Here is a 16,331-nt window from a genome sequence, read left to right on the forward strand (position 1 = left end):
GCTCCAGCCTTTGGAGCATCTCCGTGTCCTCCTCTGGACCTGCTCCAGATGTGCTGGATAATTCCAGAGTGTTTAATTTATATTCTCACAAGCAGCTGTACGGTCCCGCAGAGCCGGGACAGGGAGGACCCTTCCCCACCCATTCGCCCCTCAGTGTGCCCCATTTTGACATCCATAACCTCAGTGACTCACGGCTTTTCATCCTCTCAGAAAACAACATTTGCAGCTTCCCTTTCTTCCAAGCAGATTTTGAGAAGCTGCTGTTTAGGGGTTCCTGAGTGTGCTTTCCCTGATTAACACCCCAGCTCTGGGGTTTGTGTAAGCCCAGGAGCAGAGCAGCCGTGGCTCCTCACCAGGCCGAGCCAAGGGCACCGAGCGGGTTAATACCAGCCCTGCAATAAAAACACAAAGCAATTTAAAACCTTCTCTTCAGGTTTTTCTCCTTTTGTTTACCTTCCTGTAGACTTCAGAATAGCCAAAAATGAATAATACAGATATTATTATGCCGTTATGGATTTCTCATATGTGATGGACAGCCACCCAATTGTGAAGCTTCCCGCTCAGGAGGTGGATCCAGGCAGAGCACATTCCAGCTGCTGAGAGGAGCAGCTCCACATCCAAAGCCTATCAGCAAGTATTTAATTACCATCCCTCTGGAAGCAATACAAGTGCTGCCTAGATTGAAGTGAAACAAGGCTTCTATTCCAGCAAGGCCTAAATATCCGCTAGACCATCACCTGCCTAATACAGAATAAATTGAATTACTCAGACCAGACACAACATGGAGACACTTCAGGAGAAAATAAGAAGCCTTAAAGTGAGCTGTAAAGGAAAATAAAATGACCATGGATGGCTGTAAATTACTCAGAGGAAGCCTGAGCCTCCCAGAGCTGCACGTTCATAAAGCAGGAGGGAGCAGAACGGGACCCTGTGGCTGCTCCCAGCACACGAACATCTCCCAGTCCTTCCCACCATGGCTGGCCCAGCTGTCAGGAGCCAGCCCCAGCTTCCAGGAAACACTTTGTCATCTTGTCTCAATGCTGCTGGAGGCAGGCACAAGCTCCACATTCAGCTGCCTCCAAGGACTACATTCACCTCTTTGTGTTTGGGTTTCTGTGCTGACATCAGGGAAAAACAATGTCACTCTGTTATCTGGCAGCTCCTCCGCATTCCTTGGTGGGATTAACTCATTCCTGGTACCTCACGCCTCTGGGGAGGCCTCCCCTGGCCCTGGGGATGGGTTTTCTTTAATCTGCTCAAGTTTCTGCGTTTTTCGTCAATCCTCGTCAGATACTCACGTAAACTCACCCGGTATTTCCCACAGCAACTTCTCTCCACCCTCATGGAGTTCTCTAGTCCAGCCTGACAAGGCTCCCTGGACTGCATGGGAACAGGGATCACAGCAGGATTCTGAACAGACAGACGGGCATGTCTGTGTTTCCTTCTGCTACATCTGCCTGCCGCTGCACTTGTGCCCAGGACTGAATGTTTGCACTCGAAATTCCCTCTTAAAATCAACACTCCCATTCAGAACAGAGCAGCAAAGCCTGGTGGTGTAACACAAACACGTGAGGAGGATTCATGCCGTGGATCCAGCCCAGCCGTGGGCGTTCCCTGCCCGTGCAGTGACAGACCCGCGGGTCTCTGCTCCCAGGTACATAAATACCATATAAATACCACAGAAACACTACATAAATATGCCACTTACCAAACCATTTGAAATAATTAATGTATTAGAAGAAAAAATAACCAACGAGGACAGAGTTGTGATTTGCAGAGAAACGACGAAGACTGTAAACGTTACATTTATTGGAATCACAGAATTGTTAAGGTTGGGAAAGACCTTGGAGTCCAAATGTCAACCCAGCACCACCATGTTCTCCACTGAAAGGTGTCCTCAAGTCTCATATGCACACATTTTTTGACACATATTTACCACTGGCATTAATCAGAGAATATAGTGCTCAGAATAACCTTTAGGAAGCTCTGCACATACATTACACCAAGTTGGAATGAAGTTACCATCTTAAGTCCTCCAAGTACAAATGTCTTTTTCTCCTGGATTTTTACATCTTTGATTTCTATTGACTCAACTCCTTTGTTTGTTGTGGAGAGATTGAAGAATAAAGCAAGGAAGGCTTTCAGCAGTTCCCAGTCCTGAAGGAGACCTGCAGAGCCAAGTGTTCGACTGGGTTTTGGTGTGAGAACTAAAACATGCCAAAAATACAGGTTACAGATGAGCCCATAGTAAACAATTAGGAAAGTTAGAGTTAAAAAGGGAGATAAAAAGGCAGAAAACATGATTAAAGTACTGAGCTGGGGGATTCATTAGGATTGCAGACAGATAAGTAAATTAGAGCCCTGCAGAAATTATTTGACTGGCAAATTAATTACACAATATTACAGTGGCTTTCCCAGCCAAATTTAGCCCTCGGGAAGCAGGTAGGACTCTGCCTGACTTAATAAAAGGAGCCTTGACTGGTCTTCAGCTTAATCAGAGATGAAAATTAACATTTCAGGATTTGAGGCAAATAGGAGGTTTCTGGAAAGCTCTGTCACTGTAACAATTACACGGGTTACACTGACAATAGGGCTGTGCAGGCAGTGGGATGCTCCTGCTTTTTCACAGGCCTTTAATTCACCGACCTGCTCAGGAAGCCAAGGCAGGAGGTGATTTGGAAACCCACCTGGAACCTCATTAGGACAGATCATTCAATGGGACACTTCAGATTTGCTTAGAGAAGACCTGATTAAAATATTGTACCCCAACCCTGCAAAAGTACAATACTATATTATTATTATTATTATTATTATTATTATTATTATTATTGTGGTTTATGGTTTATTTTATTTTTATTATCATAATTATTTCCTAAAGTGTTGACTTATTCCCGGAACCTCATTCCCCATTTGCAGCTCAGACTCTGCCCCCAGCAAGCAGAAACTTCATAGGAAAAGCATTATTTATTTTTTCAGTTTTCTTGCTAAGTATCACATTTTTAAGGTAGAGATGTTAGGAATTTGCTTTTGGTACAAATGTGGTTTGTTGTTCCTGGAAAAACTTTGGAAATATATATATATTTCCAGCAATAATAAGTGCATTTCCATCTCATGACCAATGTGTCAACAGGGGCCATTCCTGGAGGATTGTCTGCTGGAAGTGTGGGCTCATTTCATCAGGATCTGACTGATATCAAAATTGACTGGGTTTTCCGATGGTGTCTTGTACCGGAATGTTGTGAGCTGGAAACTAATGTGTTTCTTCTTGCTCATCACATCAATATGGCCTAATTTTGTTGGCTTTTGTATTGAACAATCTGCTGAACGTACAATCCAGTTTTGATTTCTCTCTTTATGACGCCTCTTATTATTAAAGCTCCCTCGTCCAAAAAATCATGGATTTTTATTTACTAGTAATATTAATGGGATTCAATTTTTGTCTCAGATTTAATCTAGTTTTACCATATTGAAGAATCAGATCCCATTTAGTTATAACTGAATAAAAACCTGGTTTTCCTCCGTCCAGCAACAAAGGCTGAACTTTGGTTTGGGTAGTTTTATTTAATATCGCTCCTCTCAAAGCAGTGTTTATTACTTACTGTGCTTCAAATGTTGCAAGGAAAACTATATTATTTATTGTGCACCATTAATTGCCTTTCTCTCCGTAGTTATCCAGTTGTCTGGATATGGTGAGTCCATATTTGTGTGCCATTGGGTGTGTGCCTGTGCTGTGCTTGTGCTCAATTCCAGCTGGAAGAAAAGGAGTGCTGAGGGAGGCAAAGAGAGGATGAAGTTCAGACACCCTTGTCCTGGTTGTAGAATCATGGAATGCCAGAAGGATTTGAGTGGGAAGGGACCTTAAAGATCATCCTGCTTCATCCCCTGCCATGGGCAGGGACACCTTCCACCAGCCCAGGTTGCTCCAAGCCCCGTCCAACCTGGCCTTGGACACTTCCAGGGATCCAGGGGCAGCCACAGCTTCTCTGGGCAACCAGGGCCAGGGCCTCCCCACCCTCCCAGCCAGGAATTCCTTCCCAATATCCCATCTATCCCTGCCCTCTGGCAGTGGGAAGCCATTCCCTGTGTCCTGTCCCTCCATGCCTTGTCCCCAGTCCCTCTCCAGCTCTCCTGGAGCCCCTTTAGGCCCTGCAAGGGGCTCTCAGCTCTCCCTGGAGCCTTCTCTTCTCCAGGGGAACCCCCCAGCTCTCCCAGCCTGGCTCCAGAGCAGAGGGGCTCCAGCCCTTGGAGCATCTCTGTGGCCTCCTCTGGACTCACTCCAGCAGCTCCATGTCCTTGTGCTGCTGTTCCCAGGGCTGGAGCAGCTCTGCAGTGGGGTCTCCCCTGAGGGGGCAGAGGGGCAGGATCCCCTGGGGAACCCCTCCAGGCACACCCAGCGTGCACAGCACAGGGCTGAGCACAGTTACACCCCCGTGCACGTGCACCCTGCAGTAAGAACCCGCACCAACAACTTGGAGTCCTGGTGTAGGAGCAGCAGCCGCTGCTGCACATCTCACTCTGCCAAAGGAGCTCTTTAGCTGCTGCCACGTGCCCAGCTCCAACTGCTGTGTACCCCCCACAGAAGTGCTCCTCTCTGCTTTCCCTGGCTCCTGGGAGATGTCAGCAGCCCTGCTGGGTGCACTGAGTGGTGCCAGTGCCGGATCATCCCTGGCTCACGCTCCAGAGGTGTTGGGGGCTGCGGAGGTGTTGGGTGCCCCTTTCTCAACCAGCCTGGCCCAGACCCTTTCCCCATCCAGCCAGGGCTCCAAAAGGTGGTGAAGGACAAAGACCCCTGAGCACAGACCCACCCCTGCATCTATGGCCCTGCCAGATCCTAGCATTGTCCTGAGAAACCACACCGGGATGGGGAGATCGTGGGGAAAAGCCACCAGCATCAGAGCTGCTGGGAAGCACAGCCAGACACCCAGAAGGCCAAAATGGCAAGTCAAAACTGGGATCTGGGTGCTCCTGACCCACCACCACGGCCATGCCCAGCTCACAGCTCTGGAGAGCCCTGGGAAGGAGCAGGATCTGCACAGGAGGGAAGCACAGTCTGCAGAGAAAGTAAAACTGAGGCTCAGCTGATGCTCTATGACAGTGTTTTAAAACTGATAATTAAAAAGCTGTCTTAACAATTTTGGTAAATCATTTTCAGCTTAGACCTCCCTTTCTGAAGCACTGGAAATAATTAACTTTTTAAAACGTAACTCCTCCATATCCTGTACTGAAGTCAGGCATTTTAAAAAGCAAAATGATATTTTAATAATTATTCTCATAATTACAAACCCCATTCTCCACATGGTCCTGTTTTCAATTAACAACTGCACTAATGGGTTTGTTCTCCCTGCCATTTCCCTCTAATGACAGCAGCCGTCACAGACATGGAGAGTTTTGCAAATTCAGAACTATCAGGAGCTGTTTTCTCTTCAATTTACCCCTTTTCTCTGAAGCCTGCAGTAGGTATGAGCCAGGAGATAACATTGTCCTACGAGTGGCTGGACAAACACACAATGCTGATAACTCAGTTCCTGGTGGCTGTCACTGAGGGTTCAGGTTGGAAAAGCCCTCTCAGACCATCGGGTCCAACCATTAACCCATCACTGCCAAGCCCAACACTGAACCACATCACTAAAGGAAGGGACCAGCAACTCTCTGCCCCTCGGGGCAGGTACCTGGAAGAACCTGAAGTGTGTCCCTGCTTTGGAAGGTCCCCAAGAGGTTGACCCAGCCATCACCGAGTCTGACTGCTGAATTTTGACAGGTCTCACTTCATCCATTATCCTCGGGACCTTCAGCAGTGAAGAAAAGCTCCAACAGCCTTTTGCCCAGAGGAGACTGTACTTTGTAAATCAGACTTAGAATCACAGGCTGGTTTGGGTTGGAAGGGACCTTAAAGCTCATCTTGTTCCACCCCCTGCCATGAGCAGGGACACCTTCCACTTTCCCAGGTTACCCCAGGCCCGGTCCAACCTGGCCTTGGACACTTCCAGGGACTTATTTCAGAGAATGAATTTAAAACACAAAACTTCCACACACCAAGACATCAATGGTGTGTTTTGCAAACCATGCTGTCCCTGGGGCTGTCTGAGGGAACACAGAGGTGGAAACTGTCCATCCCTGGGGACAGACAGCCCCTCACCTGGGACACGTCCCAGCGAGGGGGACAGGGCTCCCAGCAGGGCCCGTGTGACGCAGGGCAGCCGCCCACCAGCCCGGAGACAGCCCGGGACAGCCTGTGACTGTGACAGGGGGTTGTGCTGGTGGCACAATTTCAAGCCAGACTACGCTGGAGGGAGGAGGAGGAGGAGGAGGAGGCTGGCGCCCGGCAGGGCTGGCACACTCCATCACGGCTCGGCGGGATCTGCGCACACGGATCTCCCACTCACCAGTCATGAGCACAACAGCGCTCAGAGATGCTGTGCAAAATGCCCAAAATAGCTCGCTCTGGGGAGGCCTTGAGCCTCGCAGCCTCAGTGGAAAATTATTTTGTTAAGAAGTGAGCCAAGGGGGAGGATGGGGCCCCCTCAAGCTCCAGAGCAGGGCAGGCAGGGCCCCCCACATGATGCCCTGGGCAGCGCTCCCCCTCCCTGCACGGCCCTGCACAAACCCACAGCGCCTTCAAACCCGGCCACGGCAGCGAGAGAGGGGTCAGGGCCACCCTCTGCGGGGATGGACTCACCAGGCCAGGCATTCCCTGCCGCTGGCAGCGAGTGCATCCCACAGAACATTGTTTGAGAGGGCTCAGCGAATGGTTTCGGGTTGGGATTACAGGAACAGACTCGTGGTAACTCACTCCCACCAGACATTCCTCCGGCACTGTCTCACATCTGCCAGGCTCTGAGCAAGCGGCCCTGTGGGTCCCAGGAACACCCTCTCTCACACAGGTGGGTTTGGCACCCATGGATGGGGCTCCTGACATGAGCCCTGAGCAACCTCACGCTGTCGTTACGAGGCTCCAGTAACGAAAAAGATCTTGGAGGAAAAACCCCAGGGTTTGTTCCGAGCATCTTTCCTGGCTCCAGCACCCAGCACAGTCATCCCCAGGCAGAGCCAGGGGCACTTCTGGAGCTCATCATCAGCCCCTCTGTGTGTGCAAGGACCTCCAAACAGCACTGTCCATCTGGAGAGGGGGCCACCAACACCTCACAGTACAACTGGTTGCAGGAGAGGGCTGCACTGGTAACCTGCCCCTTCTTCCAGCTTCCGTGGATATTTGTTTTCCTGCTTCAGACATGGCAGTGTCTTCCAGGGAATATGTTTCTGAGGAGGAAGGATCCCAGATATATTGAGAAAATCCCTCCCAAAACAAGAAAGGATTTCTCTTGAAACAACAAAATACATTTCACTTAACCAAAGCAGCTAATTAAACCAGATTTCTTTGTGTTGTGTCAGTTAATTCCCAAAATACAGGGAGAACAATGCGTAATTGCGCTGTTTTAGAATCTTTGTGGCATAAATACATCACTCAAGTGTCAGGTTTTGGGGGTTTCCGGAGCTGGCAGAACAGCCTGGAGCTGAGACAATCCCTGAGAAAATTCCCAAACAAGCAGGCGATGGCTGATGCGGATCCTGGGCACCTCCACGGGCACCACGGCCCTGGGACACCCATCCTGGTGTCTCCATGTGGCCGGTGGAGCTCATCCACTAGAGATCCACGGGCAGCTCCGTGGCCTGCACACCTGAATTCTGGGGGGGAAAGTGCAATTATATCCCTATAGTCTACTGGACAAGTGGGAACGGTGCAGCTCTGTGGGTCTCTCCCTGCAGTGCTGAGCGGCTTCTGCCTCTTCCCGATCCCTTCCCCACCCCATCCCCAGCAAAGGCGCCTGTGCCATTCCCAGGACAGTCCTGGGGTTGTTTTTCCATGATTCCAGCCTGGCTGGCATCCTTGTCAGAGAGCAGGAATTGGGAGCCGAATGGCAGCTGAGAGGCTGTAGCAGTCTCTGCAGCGTAGTTACTACTTTTGGCAATTCCAAACCTTTTAGGAAAACGCTGCCAAGTTAAAACCCCAACCAACGCCTGCGCTCGAGCGCGTGTGCGTGGGGGGCGAGTCTGGAGATGTGTTTTATGTAAGAAAACTTCACAAGGCACTTAAAATAGGCTGTTTTCTGGGATCGGTTGCATCCAGAGGACGCGCGACTGACATCAAACCCCGATGATGTGCTTGCTCCTCATCGCAGAGGAGGAGCTGCTCCCCGAGGACGTGCCTGTTCCTAAAATCATGGAATCACAGAGTTGTTTGGGTTGGAAAAGCCCACTGAGACCATCGAGTCCGACCATTCCCCCAGCACTGCCAAGGCCACCCCTGATCCATGTCCCCAAATGCCACATCCACATGGATTTTAAATCCCTCCAGGGATGGGGACTCCACAACTGCCCGGGGCAGCTGTGCCAGGGCTGGACAGGCCTTTCCAGGAAGGAATTTTCCTGAATATCCAAGTTGACCCTCCCCTGGCACAGCCTGAGGCCGTTCCCTCTCCTCCTGTCCCTTGTTCCCTGGGAGCAGAGCCCGACCCCCCCCGGGTCCCCCCTCCTGTCAGGGGGTTGCAGAGCCAGAAGGTCCCCCCTGAGCCTCCTTTGCTCCAGGCTGAGCCCCCCTCCAGAGCCAGAGCCGGAGCAGGGGCTGAGCCATTCCCAGTGCGAAGCCTCCCTGATGAAAACATCCTGTGTGGCAGTGGAACCGCGGGGGGTGGGAAAAACCAAACCAAAGAAAAAGAAAACAATTACAAGAAAAAAAAACCAACCCAAACACACCAAACGCTTCCCGGTCCCCGGAGCGCTGAGCGGCGGCGGGGGGAGCACGGAGGAGTCCGGGGTGGGGAACGGGGGAGCCCGAAGGGGAAATGGGGGAGCCCGAAGGGGAAATAGGGGGGAGCCCGAAGGGGAAATGCGGGAGCCCGGGGACGGCAGCAGGGTAAATACGGGGGGAGCGTAGGGGGAGCTCGAGGGGCACAACGGGACAGCCCAGGGGGATCGGGACAGTCCGGGGTGGGAGCGCGACAGTCCGGGGAGGATCGGGACAGTCCAGGAGGAGAGCAGGACAGTCCGGGCGGGACCAGGACAGTCGGGGGGGAGCGGGACAGTAGTGGGGGGAGAGGAAGGTCCGTGGCCGCCCCCGCCCGCCGGGAGCCCCCCCGGCGCTGCCGTCACCGCCGCCGTGACGGGCCGTGACGGGCGCTGACGCGGGCAGAGGCAGCTGCGAGGGGGCGCGGCGGCCCCCGGCCCGGGCTGCGAGCCCGGCTCCGAACGCCCCGCTCCGCCCGGGTAAAAGAGCCGGGCAGCGGAGCCAGGTAGAGGAGCCAGGTAGAGGAGCCGGGTAGAGGAGCCAGGTAGCGGCGGGCGGGCGGCGCGGAGCGGGACGGGGATGGAGATGGGGATGGAGATCCCGCCGGGGCAGCGGTCCCGGGGCCGGGCTGGGGGCGGCGCGCGGCTCCGCCAGCGGTGCCCGCACAGCTGGATGCGGGCGGGCAGATGTTGCCGGCGGCAGCTGCGGCGCGGCTGGGCAGGGAGCAGATGGGCTGCGGCGAGCGCCATATGGCCCGTTTAGCCTTTCACCTCGGGGATATCAATCACGGCCGTCCCGGGAACGAGCACCGGCTCCGGCGGGAGCAGGGACGGCTCCGCGCGGCCCCAATCCCCGGCCGCGGCATCGGGCCCTGAAGGGATCTCGCCGATGAGGGACCAAGAATGTGGCCAACCGAGCCAGACATCCGACACCATCAACATCCCTGCGTTCGGGTCCTGGTGGCTGTCAGAGCAGGCAGGAGCTGACGTGGGGCCTGACGTGCTGGCCAGCACTGCTGTGGGGACAACACGGCTTCGAGGGCTCCCAGGGAACAGACACGTGCTAATGGGAATCTGAGCGGGAATAAACATCACTGCAATCAATACCTCAGATCGTCTGATACCACCTACACCACAGAGAGCAGGAAAGAAGGGAGAATGATGCTCCATTGGAAGTTTTAGGGAAATCTAGGGTGGAAAATGGAGTGTTTGTGAGATGGTCCAAGGCTGGCAGTGAGACCCCTGTGCCCTGATGGCTCTGACTCCCCACCGGGGCTCCAACTTCACAGCGACATCCAACTTATGACATCCAACTTCCCGGTGACATCCACCCTATGACATCCAACTTCCCGGTGACATCCACCCTTGCAGTGTCTGTCCCAGCTGCTGGCTTGCTGGGGACAGTCCTGACACGTCCCATGGCACACGTGTGTGCACTCTGGCTGGTGCTCTGAGCGCTCCAGGGCTGGGCCTGATGGTGTGTCTGGGGCTGCTGCTGTGGCTGTGAAGATGCTGATCTTCAGCTGCTGTCTGGTGGTGCTGGGGCCAGGCCCTGCCACGGTGGGCAGATACCAGCACAAGACTCATGCTGGATGAGCAGCTGGCCTTGTTCTCTGCTTGGAGACTTTGCACTTCACAAGAAATTGGATAAAAATACGCTTTAGCCCTCTCGCCCCCTGGAAGGCACTCAGGGGGGTGGTACCACTCCTCTTGGATCTCTTGGAGATGACATCGATGTAAATGTGTCCATGAAGTGGGGATGGATTGTGGCTGTTCCAGGGGCATGGCACTGCCTCTTTCCTGCCCTTGGCTCTGGGCAGGGGAGCAGGCCCTGACGAGCAGAGGGGATTCCTGATGCAAAGAGCATCAGCCACTGGTTCATCATGTCTTCTGATATCTGGTACCTCGTTGTAAGCCTGAAACTTTTGCTCTATTGAAGAGGAAACAAAGCTCTCCTCTCCCAAAACTCCATCCTGAAACACTTGGCAAGTCAGACAGGGGATGTGCATAGTGAAAGTAGTGAAAGTGTGTCCATGTAGGGAAGGGCCAGGTGCAGAGACTGCACTGCTGCTGCAGGACCCCTTTTGTATGTACCCCTCAAACACACCCTGCCGGGCTGGGAGGGGGGAAGGAGTGACCTGTGCCAGCACCACGGGATCTGGGGCTGGGGCTGCCCACGAGCAAAACCAGTGCTTTGTACATGGCAAGTTCCTGCAGTGCCCTGATGCCCAGGGCAGCCGGGCACACCACACTGGAGGTGGGTGATGTTGATGGTGTACCCTGAGTGCTGATGGTGCCCTCAGGGCTGCAACAACAAAAACTTCCCCGTGGTGACCCCGTGTTCCTACTAACAGAGGTGCAACCACAGTAACCACCCATCCATGTGCTTCTTAATCCTAAACAAACTGACTTTCCTCGGGAGTTTGCTGCGCTCACAGCCTGGACTGACGTGGATTTTGGGTTTTTTATTGGAAGTGGCAGTGCCTGATGCAGTCCTACACGTTCCAGAGCAGGGCCTGTGGGGTCAGTGGCAGGGCCTGATCCTGTGGGAGCTGTGGGCTGGAAAACCTCGCTCGTGGTGATGGGAGGGTGCCAGGAAGATGGACTTGCACTTTTGGGAGTGTACTTGGGAACAGGCCACCCATCCAGGGCCAGAAGTGCTTGTGGTTCGCTCTGGCCTGTCCGTGTGCCCCGTTTCCCTGTGTTTGAACAGTCTAAAATCCCCCAGCTTTGTGGCCTTGGGTGTTGCTTTCCTACAGGAGATCATCCTGTGAGTGAGGGGCCGTGCCCAGCTCCCACCCCACTTCCAGGGGGACCAAAGCAGAGCCAGTGGACACGGGACACTCCGTCGTCAGCACTTGGGGGCAAGAGCGACAGTTCTCTGTAATTAAACGTGCTCTTTGTGCTCCTGTGTTCAAATACCCAAATCCAGCATTTCCCCACATGTCTGGAATTGTGTTTGCAGTTATTTAATTTGGAGTTCTTTTTAAAAGCATGGAGTCTGGAATGTTTGTTCTCCGCTTTTTTTCACATCATTACTCTGATACTGCTTGATTAGCTCCCTCCCCAGTCATGATTGGTAATTAAAATAGGCATTAAAATTAGTCACTTAGCAATTTTGCTGTTCAATTGGCAATTAAATTACTTAATTGCAATTAAAGTCCTAATTTTAATTGGCAAAATGATAGATGTAGATTTAAGATAATATGTATAAATACTTTAATAAGTGTCTATATAAGGATTACTTAATTACTCAACTTCAAGTTTATGCTGTTAACTTTAGAACTTTTAAGTGAGTAATGAAATTTATATTACATCTATTCTAAGGATATGATAATTAGATGTATCACTTAGCCCTATAAGGGCCTGGGCTGTAAGTTGCTTCTGTGGTGTTGAACCACAGCCTGGACGAGCTGTTGGGATACGAGTGGCACTGATGGTGACACTGCAGACACACGGGGAACTTGGCCGAGCTCCTCCAGCACCCGTTGGGTGAATCCCATGGAGAAGAACCCAAGGCAGCACCTGGAGCTGTGGAAACACTTGTAAACAGTCCTCAGTGGCACCTCCCAGCGCTGGGCCGTTTCTGTGCCGCTTTCACCACATCATCCCGCCGGATAAATCCCGGGAGTGACTCTGTGGGAGCAGGAGAACATCACCCGGCTGTGCAGTTGGTCTCTCAGGGTGGGGGCAGTTTGTCTCGGGTGTCTGAGCTTCTCCAGCGAGAGGAGCGGGTTGGGAAGGGAACGTTTGGGGTTTCACACAAGCCATGGGTATTTCAGCGTTCCGGGGGGGTTTCTGCAAGGTGCAGACTTTGGGGGGAAAACGTTGGATTTTAGGGTGAGGTTGTGCCGTGTTGGGCTTTATTCCCGGTTGGATGTTCGGTGTCTTTTCACAGCCTTTAGGACATCGGGTCTCCTGCACTCCTGAGGAAAGGCCCCTGGAGCTGCCAGGCATGTGGCCACCCCGCCTGTGTTGGGAAGTGACACCCACTCATGTGTCCCTGTTTTTCAGGTTGGAGGCAGCAGAGGGTCCCATGGGAAGGTCCAGGGTTGGTGTTGGAGCCACCTGCCAGACCCCACCAAGTGTCTCCCTCCAAAAGCTCTTTGTCCCTGTGCACCATCGCTGGATGGACCCAGAAACTGAGATTCCCGATTGGATTTTAGTAGATATTTTTAAATAAATGCAGCACCTTTAATTGTCCCAACCCAGCTCTGCTTTGTGGCTTCCCCCGAAACTCCCTCAGCCAGGCTTGGGCTGGGAATGATGGAAACTGGGGGGGCTGTGCAGGTGTTGCTGGGGCAGAGGTAAAATAAAATAGAGCAGCATAAAATAAGAAAAATCAATAAACAAATAACTGGAATTTAAATAAATAGGTAAACAAATAACAGAAAAAATTAAATAAAAATAAATTAGGAAGATTTAATAAAAATTAAATAAAAATAAATTAGGAAGATTTAATAAATGATATACAATAAAAATAAGCAAACGTATTTAATAAAATTAAATAAAACTTACAATGAAATAGAATAAAAAATTAAATAATTTTTAAAATAAAGTGACATAAAATTAAAGTACACGATGAAATAAATGGAAATAAATAAAATTGAAATAAATAAAATAAAATAATTAAAAATTAGATAAATAAATATGAATTAAAATAAAAATAATGCAATCATAGGAAAAATAATACAATAAATAGGATGAAAACAAATAAAAATTTTAAAAGCACAAAAAAGAACAAAAATAAATTATCGATAACTAAAATAGAAAAATAACACAATAAACAAAATAAAATAGATTAGAATCCGCCCAAATTCCGCGTGGGCTTCCGTGGAGGCGGGACAGGGGTGCGCGTAGGAAGCGGTGGCGATGAATGGAAGGCGCGGCTGCCCCGCTGCCGACCCCGGGCTCGGGGTTTGCCCCCAAACCGGGCCGGGGGTGGTTCGGTGCCCCCAAATTCCGTGTTTGTCCCCAAAGCAGCCCGGGGGTCCCACCCGCGCTATTCCGGGCGGTCACGTCACGGTGACGCGCGCGGGGGGGGGAAACAGGGGCGGCCCCGCCCTCTATGCAAATTAGGCCACGCCCCCGCCCCGCGCGTGGCCGGGGCGTGTCCCGCCGCGTGACGTCACCGCTCGGAAACTTACCAAAAGGGCGCGCTGGCGCGCGGGGGGGGCGGGGGGCGTGTCCGGGGCGGGCCCCGGCGGCGCTGATTGGCCGCGCTCGCTGACGCGCGGTGACGCGCGGGGGCTCGCGGCGCACGTTGGTCGGCGGCGCCGCGGCCACATAAACAAAGGCACATTGCGGGCGGGCACAGTCCGGCCGCCCGCGCCGCACAGCGCTGTTCGCCGCGCCCGCCCGCACCGCCCGCCCGCCCGCACCGCGGCGCGCGCCCCGCTCCGCGCTCCGCTCCCGGTGAGTGCCCGTCTGTCCGTCCGTCCGTCCCGTCCCGTCCCGTCCCGTCCCGACCCGTCCCGCAGCCCCTCCCGAACGGGGTCCCGCGCGCGAGGCGCGGGGAGCGCGCCCGCCCGCCCGGTCCCGTCCCATCCCGCCCGCCGGCGGGTCCCGCGCTGGTCCCCGCACGGGTCGGGTCGCGCTGTCACCCGCGGAGCCGCCGCGGTGCGCCGGGTCCGCCCCGCCGGCTGTCAGCCGCGCCGGCTGTCACCCGCACCGCCACCTCCGGGGGACCCCCCGCGCCTCACCCGCTCCCCCGGGGACGCGCCGCGTGTTCCCGGTGGGATGGAGAGGCGGACACGGCACCGGGTGCCGCTGACAGCCCGCCCGCCCGCCGGGAGATTCCTGCCCGGTTACAGGGAAAAGAACCCAAACCGACCCCAAACCCGCTGCTCGCGGGCGCGGGGTGGCTCTGCTCCCGCATCCTGCGGGTCCGCAGCTGAGGCTCCCCCGGACCCCGGCAGCCTCCCCGGCGGGGCCGTGGGTCTGTCTCGAGTCCCGTGTCCCTGGGTTTGTCGCTGTACAAGCGAGTCCGCGTGTCTGTCCTCCCGCCAGTGTGTCTGTCCCCGTCCCCATGTGCGTGACCGGCGGCTGACCGGTGTCTGTCCCGCTCGCCGGTTCCGTGTGTCTGTGCCCCGCCCCGGCTGCCCGACCGGCGGTCCGCGTGTCCATCCCCGACCAGCGGTGTCCGTGTGTCCATCCCCGACCGGCGGGTCCGTGTGTCAGTGTGTCCGTCCGCGACCGGCGGTCCGCGTGTCCGTCCCCGACCGGCGGGTCCGTGTGTCCATCCCTGACCGCCCATCCCTGTCTCTCAGCCGTCGGCTCGGGCAGGCTGGAGCCGCCGCCGCGCTGTGACCCCGCGGACTCCTCGCTCCCCGCCGCGCTCCGACGCTGTCCGCCCCCGGCTGCCCCGACACCGCCGCTCCCTCGGCTGAAGGTTGGTGCGCTCCGGCCCCGCGGCTCCGCTCGGCCCCGGCGGGGCAGGGGCAGCGGGAACCCTCCGCTCGCCCCCGCGGTGCCCGGCGCGGGGCGGTGCGGGGCGGCGCGGGCCGAGTCTACCCTGACGCTGTTTCGTTTGCAGCCATGCCCTGTGTTCAGGCTCAGTATGGGTCCTCGCCTCAAGGAGCCAGCCCGGCCTCCCAGAGCTACAGCTACCACTCCTCGGGAGAATACAGCTCCGATTTCCTAACTCCGGAGTTTGTCAAGTTTAGCATGGACCTCACCAACACTGAAATCACTGCCACCACTTCTCTCCCCAGCTTCAGTACCTTTATGGACAACTACAACACGAGCTACGACGTGAAGCCCCCGTGCTTGTACCAAATGCCCCTGTCGGGACAGCAGTCCTCCATTAAGGTGGAAGACATTCAGATGCACGGCTACCAGCAGCACGGCCACCTGCCCCCCCAGTCCGAGGAGATGATGTCCCACTCGGGCTCCGTCTACTACAAGCCCTCGTCGCCCCCGACCCCCTCCACGCCCGGCTTCCAGGTGCAGCACGGCCCCGTGTGGGACGACCCCGGCTCCCTGCACAACTTCCACCCCAACTACGTGGCCACCACGCACATGATCGAGCAGCGCAAAACGCCCGTGTCCCGCCTCTCCCTCTTCTCCTTCAAGCAGTCTCCCCCCGGCACGCCCGTGTCCAGCTGCCAGATGCGCTTCGACGGGCCCCTGCACGTGCCCATGACCCCCGAGCCGGCCGGGCCGCACCACGGCGTGGACGGGCAGGCCTTCGCCGTGCCCAACCCCATCCGCAAGCAGCCGTCCATGGCCTTCCCCGGGCTGCAGCTGGGCCACGCGCCGCAGCTGCTGGACAGCCAGGTGCCCTCGCCGCCCTCGCGGGGGTCCCCGTCCAACGAGGGGCTCTGCGCCGTCTGCGGGGACAACGCGGCCTGCCAGCACTACGGCGTGCGCACCTGCGAGGGCTGCAAGGGCTTCTTCAAGGTACGAGGGCACCGCGGGGGCACCCGCTGCGAGGGCAGGGCGTGGGCAGGGGGCAGGCAGGGACCAGGACAGCGGGCAGGCAGGATGCAGGCAGGACAGTGGGCAGGCAGGGTGCAGGACAGCGGGCAGGCAGGGTGCAGGCAGGGCAC

At 55.0% G+C, this 16,331-nt stretch overlaps 1 protein-coding gene across 4 annotated transcripts in view; it reads left to right on the forward strand.

The window, feature by feature from the left end:
* Positions 1-14,171: 14,171 nt before the first annotated feature.
* Positions 14,172-16,331, forward strand: part of NR4A2 (nuclear receptor subfamily 4 group A member 2) — a 6,608-nt gene continuing 4,448 nt past the window's right edge. For 3 of the 4 annotated variants that reach the window (XM_027695957.1, XM_027695960.1, XM_027695961.1), the window contains exons 1-2: positions 15,045-15,172; positions 15,317-16,182. In XM_027695957.1, coding sequence (XP_027551758.1) covers positions 15,319-16,182 — 864 coding nt within the window. In that variant the 5' untranslated portion in view covers positions 15,045-15,172; positions 15,317-15,318. Of the gene's footprint in view, positions 14,197-15,044; positions 15,173-15,316; positions 16,183-16,331 lie in introns of those variants that run through there. The other variant, XM_027695958.1, reaches the window with a different exon arrangement.

Source organism: Neopelma chrysocephalum, unplaced genomic scaffold (assembly GCF_003984885.1).
Source record: "Neopelma chrysocephalum unplaced genomic scaffold, ASM398488v2 Primary Assembly neopelma1_103b, whole genome shotgun sequence".
NCBI lineage: Eukaryota > Metazoa > Chordata > Aves > Passeriformes > Pipridae > Neopelma > Neopelma chrysocephalum.